Here is an 11,221-nt window from a genome sequence, read left to right on the forward strand (position 1 = left end):
GAGTATTATTGTTGGGCTAGGAGAAATTAATGTGGAGGAAAACTCCCTTTGTCCCACCACTAAACCTAAGTTTACAATTAGGAAAAAAATTAGCTATACTAGCAGATTTACCTTTAATCATAAAGTCACCCAAATTGTGAGTCTATAAATCAGGAAGTGGTCTTGATGGGTACAAGCAATTTTACAGTTTGTGAATCTGCTCCAAAGTCTTTACTCTGACGACCGAGCATCAAAATGAATGTCTATACAATAAGCACCAATGTAACTTCAGTTCACCGTATTTTCCTCTTCCATTCTCCCCATCATTACTCCAGACTCCTCTCCTTCACCCACTGTCGCTTGCTGTTAGACTTGGCATCTTTTGGCGTGTTTCTCCTGACTTCTTTGCTATCTGACCTCCCGGTTTTGACTCTGCTTTTGCTGGCGTAGCGTTTCTGCGCACTTTTCGCACTGCTGATCAGTGGTAAAGTGCAGGTGCTCTGTGTAAATTGTGCTATGGGTTGGTGTTTCCCTGATTGGATATTTGATTTACTTGTTAGTCCCTACTAAAGTGCACTGAGTGTGCCAGGGCCTGCGAATCGAATGCTATTTGTGGGCCTGCAGCACTGATTATGCCACCCATGTGAGTAGCCCAGAAAGGGACCTCAGACCTGCCATTGCAGAGTCTGCGTGCAGTTTGTAACTGCCATGTCGACTTCGCCTGTGCACACACTTGCCATTCCCCAACCTTCCCTTTTCTTACATGTCCGGCACCCCTAAGGTAGGCCCAAGGTACCCCTGTGGGCAGGGTGCAGTGTATGTGAAAGGTAGGACATGCCCCGGTGTGTGTGGCATGTCCTAATAGTGAATTACAGCCAATTTCGTTTTTCACTATTGCAAGGCTACCAGTTCCCCATAGGACAGAATGGGACGTTTGTTCATAACATCTTATAAACATAACTGACCCAGGGATATCGGTAAGAAAATAAAATTTAGTATGCCTGAACTCAGAATCTAAAGATGCATCTTTTAGTGAAGGTGATTTTAACATTCTGCGTTTGAAAGAACCACTTTTAGAAAGTGGGTATTTTCTTCCTCAGTCATCCCGTGTGCCTCTGCTGGAATGTGGATTGCCTGTCTGGGTTTTGGATGACAGAAGGCTGGGGGCCAGAGGGGCTCCAGATAGTCTAGGTAGGTCAGGAAAGGGCTGAATAGACCTGGGCTACGATGGTGGAAGGGGGAGGAGATTTTCTTGCACCTCAAATGGCCTGGTCTGCCTCTGATAAATGCCGTCTCCACCTCCTGCCAGGCATACACCCTAGAGAAGGCCCAACTGGTTGTGGCTGGGCACAGACACCCTCTGCCTGAAAGATGAAAGGATTTTTGGACATAAATACTGGGTCCCAGACCCCGAACTTTAGAACCCATCTGGATCAAGAAGGCTGCCAAGTAGAAGAGACGGAGAAGCTGCGAAAAGGAACGAGTGATTTGCTAGGCTGACCTGCAGTGGCTGCTTCTGCCTTGGGCAGTGAAAGGCCTGGACTAGACTTTCTGCAACCTAACTTGTGAGTCTCTCCAAGGGTTCGAGGTAGAGCTTGCCCCCTGTTCACCAAGTCTCATTAACAGCAAAGACTTCAAGTTATTCGACCAGCAGGACTGGGGACTGTGTGTTTTAAGCTGCAACCCAAAGAACACCCACTCGATGATGTCTACGATGCCACTGCCGACTCCGTTTCCTGAAGGCACCGCAGAAGGCATCGCCACAGTGCCGCACTGCAACCCGGGTCTCACCGACGACGCCTGTTGATGCCACCACCAAGCTGCTGCTTGCACCGTGACCTGTGGGCACCGCACTCTGCACCGCCTCGCTTCACGCCAAAGCTTTGGCACCGCAGAGGGCACCGCCACAATGCCGCACTGCGACCCTGGTCTCGCCGACGACGCGTGTTGATGCCGCCCACGAGCCGCTGCTCGCACCGTGACCTGTGGGCAACGCACTCCGCACCGCCTTGCTTAACGAGGATGCCCTGGCTGGCCTGATGCTGCCTCTTCCTGCCGAAATCGATGCTGTTGCTTGCACCGTGGTTCGAGGGCCCCACTCGTAAGTCACACGACGCACTGCCCTCATCCCGCACTGCAGCCTTGGCCTATAGACGCCAGTGCCATCGACTCCAGTTCGTCAACTGATGACAGCGCTCCAGCAACGATGACGACGCTGCTTGCACCATGACCTGCTAGTACCGTGACGAGCACCGCCTTCATCTCGCACGCGACCCTGGTCTCACCAACGACATCATCTGACGCCACCACCGAGCTGCAGCTCGCACCCCGGCCTGGGGGCACCGCACGCCGCACTGCTGCACCTCGCACCGTAGCACCCGACGCCTGCCGGCGCCAGCGCTCTGGATTCCACCAGAGAGGAGCTCGACCCGAAACGCAGTGACTTCAAGGGCCTCCACGCCCTTCATTCCTCACAGGTACTGTTTTGCGGGTCTTCCCGGCACCGTAGCTGGCCCACGACCAGCCATAACTGTTGGATTTTGTTGTTCAGGATGCCGTGGTAGCCCGGACGGAGCTTTCCCCACAAAGAACCCTTTTTAATCAGTGTATTTTTGGAACTGTGAACCTTTTAGTATAGTAGTGTGGGTTTTTATCGTTTTTGGTCTTGTCTTAATTATATAAAAATATTGGATATTTTTCTAAACTGGTGTGGTGTCCTTTTATAGTGCGTACACTGTATTACTGTTGGTTATGTGCAATTGCTTTACACGCTGCCTCTAAGATAAGCCTGGCTGCTCTTGCCAAGCTACCAAGGGGGTGAGCAGGGGTTATTTTAGAAGCGTAACTCCCTTATCCTGAATAGAGTGGTGGTTTTTGCCTGGCTTTGGGCCATGCCCTAGCCTACCAAAAATCCCATTTCTAATACTTGCTTTACTTGAAAATCCCACAGTCTCCTTGTTCTGAGCTCTCCAATTTTATTCCACACTGTCCACCGAGCAATTCTCCCACTCTCCCTAACTTCATATACACCCACTCACACTCCTTTCACACTCCTATTTCAACACTGCACACTATGAGAAATTGCACATATCACCTGTTCACCCGCACATTGACATATGTCCCCTCAACATGGCAAATTTGTCACAACTGGAAAAAATATAATTTAACCTGAAAGGTCAAGAAGAACAATTTGAGTCCACTTGAAAAGACGTCCTGGATCTGTTTGATTTCTAATCAAGATTTAATCTGATTGACAGTTTCCATGTAGCGTTATTTGTATGATTCTGAAATACTCCCAAACATAGCAGAATGACATATATTTGAATGGCCCTCAATATTATTATATTTACAATCTGTAAAATTTTGGAAGAGATATAAAATGGAAAGTATTTTCCAAACCTGCTAATTAGGTGTTTAAACATGTAACAAATGGTTTTGAAACACCTAATTAATATGCAACAAGAATACATTTATATATTTTAAGCAACCCATTTGTAACTAATAATAATCCTGTCAAGTATATTACATTGTTACAGATACAAACAGAAAACATATGCCTTGTTTTAAGTAGTTATTAATGCTAAATAATAAGCTAATTGGTTACTTTACACTTCACAGGATTGTGACTATTTTTTCCAACTTTTCTAAACTTGAAAATCGTTGGGAAAACATTATGTTCTTATTAACATTAAATTTTAATTTTTTTGTTTTATTTTTGTGTAATTAATTTGTTGATAAATATACACGATAACATTTAACGAACTTGTTTTAAACCAGCATTTGCAATGCCGACAGGTCTGGATACAAAGGAATGTTGTATTGCAATGTGGAGCATTACAAGTAAACAGCATGGGATTAGATATGCACTTTTGTGGAAGCAAAGAACTGTATAATAATATTGGTGTAGGTTAAATGTCAGCCAGACTGAAAAGTCCATATAGGTTAATGACTGCCCTCCTCCCATCAGTGCTGCTGCCAGAGAAAAACAACATAAATTATCTAGTTATCTATGACACTTTAACAGCATTTCTTTGCCATGTGTGTGCCCCTAAAAGGTCAAGCTAAGGCAGCTGGATAAATAAGCGAAATGATGACAGCTTTGTGGAGGGCAAGCATTTAAGCTGTGGAAACCCACAACTTCTGCCCAATCAAAACATGTATGTAATATTAGCTCCAAACATGTGTGCGGAGCCAAAGACACTCTTTGTCAAGCCAGACAATAAAAATGAAGACTGCCAATCCTTATGATGGGAACAGTAACAACAATAACTTGTGTCAGTGCATAAACATTGTGCAATACCTGCCAATACAAGGGATGCTTGTGTTTACCAGCACTGCACAATATCACCCATCTGTGCTCATTAACATCAGCACAATATCACCCAGCACATTTGAGCTCTACGCCCAGTGGCGTAAGAAGAGGGGTGCGGTGGGTGCGGGCCGCCCCGGGTGTCATCACTGAGGGGGGTGACAAAATGGCAAAAATATGTGTTTTAAACACATATTTTTGCCATTTTGTCTTCCCAGGGGTGACAAGTGTTATCACTGAGGGGGGTGACAAAATGGCAAAAATATGTGTTTTAAATGCATATTTTTGCCATTTTGTGAAGAAGACAAGAAATTTTCCGCACAGGGTATCACCTGACCTTGCTACGCCACTGTCTACGCCTCAACACAGCAAACACTTGTCATTGCTTGATGCCGGAGTTCATTGACACTGCCCAATGTCTGCCATCAAATGTGATTTCGACGCTAAACAAAAATGCACAATATGCATCAACACAAGTGATGTTTGAGCTTGTTATCTCTGCACAGTATTGGTAATCACAAGTGAGGTTTAACCTCATCAGTAGAACACTGTTCATAACACTTCAAAGGTTCTGCCATCACAATGATGTTTGAGCTAATCGCAATATTTACCATCACGAGGTGCATAAGGGGAGAGGATGTAGCCTTACGGCTAGAGCGAGCGACCTCGAAACTGGGGAACCGGGTTCGAGTCTTGGCAACAACGCTCAACATCCTGTGATTCTGGGCAAATCACTTAGGGCCAGATGCATCAAATGGTTTTGCCCATTCTGTGTCTATGGGAAAATGTGTATGGCCCTTAATCTCCTTGTGCCTAACAAAAATGAATGTGTCCATCTGTAACAAAACTGGTGCCCATTTAAAGCGCTCTGATACCCGATATCCTCGGGTCTAGTTTGCGCTATATAAAACTCTAAAAAAATAAAAAAAACATTTCACAGTAGTTGACGGCACAATATTTGGAATACCAATAATATTTGAGTTTGGTAACTGCAAGATATTTGCCATCACAAGTGGCATTTGTGCTTATCACCAGTAATCAACCTATCAACAATGCACAATATGTACCATCCTGAGTGACACCATTGCATATCTATGCTGCACAACTAGTCTAAACAGTAAACAAACTCCTAGCTGCACGTTATGGATCCTGTATCTGCTCACATGACTTATTCAATCTGTAACGTAGAGCAAATAATATCTGAAAACCTTGGTGTTTCATATGACCTACTGCATCTCAGCTTATCTGCATTATATCAAATTTTTAACCATATATGCAGTTTTTCATTGGTGCAGAATCGACATCTGTCAGGGTTACTGACTCCCTCAAGGTCATTTACAGACGTTATTGGCAGGCCTGGGCATTTGTGTGATAGCCTAATGCATTCTGGGTATTGTAGTCTAGTTTTGCTTCAACTTAATTAATTAGACTTCAGCAACAGAAACCAACGGTTTATGTGTGAAAAGTTCAGTACTGGAGACAGTGTTTATAATAACTAGGCCTGGGAGAAATGTAAATGGCAGCAGAGCAATTAGCCAAATATGGGGATTTTTGCATTACCTCACTGCGCCACTTCTTGTAATTACACACCATTCGTGGTAAAAAATTACTGTGTGAACGCACACGAACAACATGATGCAAGTGCCTTTTGTTTAAATGCATCTTTGCGCCAAACATTCACAGGACGACGTGCTAAAATATAGCACGATTTGAAAGATTTCCATTTTATATAATACCATGTAATTTTACAGTAATTGCTTTTGCACAAATTTCACAAACCTCTGTTAGTAACCTGGAGACAGGTTTTCACCCTAGTAATCACACCTTGTCTGAAGTCCTGCAAATTTCATGCCTGGCATCTATTTTCATCCAATCCTGGCTATTCATGCATTAGAAAGAGCAAACTTTAGAAGCCTGAAATGCAAAGAGCTGTTGGATACCAGCCATGACTTGGCGAAGGTGCCTCTCGTGGCCCAGGGCCAGGCGGGAGCTACCTTCACTCAGTCTCCTCGTGCTTTTCCACTGAGTGTCTGCTTCTTAGAACAAGTGGAGCGAACACGTCTTTCCTTACAGGGAAAGATATCTGCACGCCAGGCTCTCTCCTCCAACACCCCCACAGAAACTGCAAACCAACACCATGCTTTCCAGAAAGCACACCAGAGTGTGTCTGTACACGATTTTGTTTTCCAGGGACGTCAGCATCTGGTTGAATACTCAGTAAACAGGATTTTTATCCAATAATGCGACAGATTTAAAACAATAGTTGAAGGAAATCTTAAAGCAACACATTGTGTGATATTTTACAATTTTTCTGGGCTGTCTTTTAATTGCAGGAATTTTGAAATATTCCATGCAACTTCTTTGGGTCGGACATATACCAATGAACACCCTTCACATTAGGGCCAATCATTGATTAAACAGTAGGGTGGGATATGGCATACATGGTAGGGTGCGACACTGCGTATACAACTAGGGGGAAATACCAGACATAGCATGTACAGTAGGCCGGGACATAGCTTCAACAGACTTACGTACTTCACGCTTGGCCTCCAAGGATGTCCATGCAATGTCCTCATGAGAGTGGTTGAATCCTGCGGCACTCCAGATTCATGACTCAGAGTCCGGGCCAGGCGTTGAAACCTGCGACAGGAAGGGCTTCTACGTACCAATGCCCCGGTCCTCGACAACGGTTCTGAGGGTTTGATTGTGTGTAAAACAACAGTACTTGTATCATCTTGATCATGGAAAGCATCTTCCCACTCTGTGGGTGTCCCACTATCCACCTCATCAAAGGGTGAGTGGGACCAGGTGGCCAGTCGTCTTCTTGCATAGGCCGTCGGTCCCATAACATCCCGTGGGTTAGGACTTTGACGTACATGGGAATGGGCCGTCAAAGCCACTAACAATGACTTGGGAATAGCTCTGGTGATCCACCGCAAGTCATGACTACCACTAGCTGCCCCAAAGCATTGGTCATCGATAACTGGGCTAGAGATGCTTTGACTCGTCCCATCATCACATCCAGGGTCCATGCATCCTGGTTCCTCGCTGCCACTTTCGAGGATTCGTGATTTTGTCCAATCGCTCCACTTTAGGCTACCAAGTTCTGTAGACCCAAACCTTCTTGCCTTCCTGCCCCTGACAGAGAAACGGGGGTTGACTTGCAGCGGGGCAGTGCTTGATTTCCGCCGCCCTTTGGTCCCTCTTCCCCAGCACGAGGACCGTTGCCCAATGGACTTCCTTCTTTGGGCCAAAAGCTCCTGAGATGGAATACCAACACTAGATTTTCTGCGGACCTTGGTTGCCGTCACTGCTAGACTGGGCCGTCTCTTTCTGTCAGTCCGACATGGCTCTGGCGGCTGCTTCTTAAAATGACCACAGAATATCTTCTCCATGGTGCACTGAAAAGCAGCTATCAAAAGTGCAATTGGTCAAGGGACACGGCAGAGCTCTCCTCTTGAACAGGCAAACAGAATGGGCGATTAGTGATTTATTATCACAAAATGATGTATAAGGGAAGGGTGAGTTGCTGGGTAAGGCTTAGGAGAGCAGGGGAGGCTAAAATATTTGCTAGATGAAAGACTGTAGGTAATGTGCAGTGTTGGTTACTGAATCTGCATTACTCACAAAGGTTATTGATTAGGGACGAATGAGGATGATTGATGAGGGAAGCAATAGAGATTAATGAGTTTATAATTAAGAGATCAAAGTGGGTGGTGAGTGATTGATTAGGCAAGTGGGGGAAGGTGGCTGTTCCGCTACCCTAGGGCAGGTTGAAGGTTTCCAATTAATAAAGTGGAGAGAAGGGTTTAGCAATATTATTGGATGTGGCAGGCACAGTTTAACTTCTGCCTTGATATGAGAGTTTTTAGAGTGTTGAAGCTAGCAGCTCTCTGTTCTCTTTTCAGCCTCTCTTCTTTTTTCCGTTTGTCTCTCTCCTTTCAGGTATTCCCTTCCTGTATCATTTTTCCTCGACCTTTACAATATTGCTGCCGAGTGCCACCACCTCCTACCTTTGTCCCTCAATTTAAACATGTTCCTTCCCCCTCCTTTTCAGATAAGCTCCTCAATGTTCTGCCTTGAGGTTCAGTCGCCCCTTCAATGGCCTTCCTCTCCTCGTCCTTCTTTCCCTTGCCTCTCTCCTCCGTTCCCGGTTCCCACGCTGCCTGTCCCTGCCTCCTGCCTCTCTTTGGGGTCTGCATACCTCTCCTGTCTGACAGGGCGGCTGGAATCAGAAGGTCAGTGTGGATTAAGGAACAGCTGGTGTGTGCACAAACAGCACTCGGCCGCTACACCCCCCACCTCCGCGTTCAACCTCACTGGGGCTGCAGTGCAAATCTGGGGAGAAACTCAGCGAGCACGTTCAGAGTGCCGCACGTGCTGTGCACAATTGTGAGTTACAAGGGGAGCGTCACACTCAGTTTTACAATGTTACCGGTTTTATGGGTGACAATAAAATGATTAAACCAGATTAAGCCATTTTAGATGCCTCGATTTCCTTTGTTGATTAAGCCTGAGAGGCTTAGCCTCACCAAGAGGGGTTGTTGAGACTTCACACACTGTAGGACCTGTGGTTTTAGACGCATATGTCGAGTTGTGGTTCCTCTCTGTACTGACAGACTTAGGCACCTACCCAGCTCAATGCAATGCTAGTTCAAGCATGTGATGTTGTCTGAGGGTTAGATTGATGGTTTCTAATTGGTGTGTTTTCAGATGGCCTGCTTTCTAATCCTGGCTTCTCTATTCAAGCACATTGTGTGATTCTGAATAATTCATTTTTTTTCTCTAAATGATTACATTCCGCTATTTGTCAGAATTGGGAGTGCCTTAAATTGGACTGCTAACCGCGTGGCCAATAGCCTCAGTATTAAGAGTTTTATAAAACAGTTCCAGTTCAGTAGGGCTGGTCAGGCTCTGCCACCAAGAACTTCCAATGGTGTTATGCTGTGTTTCCATTCCAAGCAGTACTGCTTCTGAGGCTTTCAGCAACAGATACCTCTTGAAAATGTCATGCTCTGACTTTGTCGTAGTCTCGGTTGTTGACACCTAACTATGGTTCCACACAACACTTGTGTTTTGGGGTTCTAGTTACAGCTCCATGGTGCTGTGCTTGGAATCCTCAGCTGTAAACAACTAGTTAAGTCTCTTGTGATGGTTCTGGCTGGGGTTCTCAGTTGCAGTCCTTAGTGTCAGGTCCACAGAATGTTGGGCTTGGTGTCGTCACTTGTAGGCCCTAGTTACAGTCCCCAGCAGGGTTCCGTCTGGGGTGCGTCTTGCAGAGCGGGGTAAGCAGGGATACTCAGTCTACAGCAATGACTTACAGTTCCACAGAGCGGTCCTGAGCTGTAGATACCTAGTTAAAGTCCCAAGCAGCACTGGGTCTGCGGCCTTCACTCTGTTGACTCCGGATAGAGGTGCACGCAATGCTGGGTCAACAGTGTTCAGATGTAGGCCTTAAGTACTGTCCCAAGTAGTATTGGGTCTGTGGTTCTCCTCAACTGCTGAAACCTAGTTACACTCCCGCACAGTCCTGGGTCTGAGATTCTCCTCAACTGTAGATACTTAGCTACAGTCCCTGGCAGTGGGGATTTTCAGGGTCCTCAGTTGTAGGCCTCGGATGTTGTCTCACACAATGGTGGCTCTAAGGTCTGCCAGGTATGGACCTGAGGGACAGTGCTTGCTGCATAGTCGTCTGTCTCCTCAGTTGTAGGCCTCAGAGACATCCCACGCATTTATTGGTCCAGAGCTCTCCTTTTTAGGGCTTAGGTACTGTCCCACCAGGCGCTATGCCGGGCGTCCTCAGCTGTACACCCCAGGGACAGCCACACGCAGTGCCGGGTCCAGGGTCTCAGTTGTAGGTCCTAGAGACATCCCACGCAGCTCTTGGTCCAGAGCTCTCCGTTTTAGGCCTAGAGACAGTCCTACCAAGTGCTAGGTCTGGCTTCCTCAGCTGCACATCTCAGGGACAGTCCAGGGTCCTCAGCTGTCGACCTTAGGAGCAGTTTCATGCAGTGCGGGGTCTGGAGTCCTGAGCTGTGGGACTTTCAGGACAGTCCAACGCAGGTCTTTGGTCCTCAGTTGTGGCCCTCGGGCACACTCCCGGGCAGAGCTGGATCCGGGCTCCACAACTCAGGCACACTCCCGGGCAGAGCTGGGTCCGGGGTCCACAGCTCAGGCACACTCCCGGGCAGTGCTGGATCCGGGGTGCACAGCTCAGGCACACTCCCGGGCAGTGCTGGCCCTGCAGCCCTCAGATGCAGCTCAGTCGGTGAGCGTCCGCTTTGCGCTCAGGGCTCCGCACTCACAAAAGCCCAGCTGCGGTCCCACGAGGCGGTGCATGTGTCTGCACCCAGGGGTCTGTGCAGGGGGGGGGGCACTCTAGCTGCAGTCAGACCCCTGCCTCTGACGGGCCGTCCTGCCCTCGGCTCCTCTGAAGCTGCAAGCACCTGCGCACCGCACCCCGGGCTGAGGTGAAACGTCCCACGCGCCCCGCGAGCGCCGCCTCACACTCTCCCCTCTCCCCCACCCTCTCACAGACAGGGCCGCCCCTTCTCCGCTCTGTAGGTCACAGCTCGGGGCTGGGAGCGAGGCTGAGAGCCAGGCAGTACCGGGGGAGGGCCTCCAGCGTGTGTGTGGGAAAGCCCCGGGGCCCCCTCCCGCCTCGGCGCGAGGAAGTGAGCTCTCCTCGGCGCGGCTGCACCGCAGGCAGCTGTCCTCGCGCCACACAGGGCCCGGCCTCCCCGAGGGTTTCCTGTGCTGCAAGGTCTGCTGCTCAGTCCCTCTTACTTTAGGGCTTTATGGTACGGATTCCTCAAATGCACGCCGAGGCCAACTTTCTAACAGAGTCCAGGCCCCTCCCTGCATTCGGAGGGCTGCCCACACATTTTTGCAACTTTCCCCCTCTCATTCCTTCCTTGACCTCCTGAAAGCCTC

The 11,221-nt window shown here is 47.9% G+C and overlaps 1 protein-coding gene across 4 annotated transcripts in view; it reads right to left on the bottom strand.

Annotated features, from left to right (window-relative positions):
* Positions 1-10,947, bottom strand: part of DGKI (diacylglycerol kinase iota) — a 679,239-nt gene extending 668,292 nt beyond the window's left edge. For 2 of the 4 annotated variants that reach the window (XM_078671815.1, XM_078671812.1), the window contains exon 1: positions 6,824-10,947. In XM_078671815.1, coding sequence (XP_078527941.1) covers positions 6,824-7,683 — 860 coding nt within the window. In that variant the 5' untranslated portion in view covers positions 7,684-10,947. The remainder of the gene's footprint in view (positions 1-6,823) is intronic. The other 2 variants (XM_078671824.1, XM_078671828.1) reach the window with 2 other exon arrangements.
* Between the last annotated feature and the right edge of the window lie 274 nt (positions 10,948-11,221).

This window comes from Lissotriton helveticus, chromosome 1_1 (assembly GCF_964261635.1).
Source record: "Lissotriton helveticus chromosome 1_1, aLisHel1.1, whole genome shotgun sequence".
Lineage (NCBI taxonomy): Eukaryota > Metazoa > Chordata > Amphibia > Caudata > Salamandridae > Lissotriton > Lissotriton helveticus.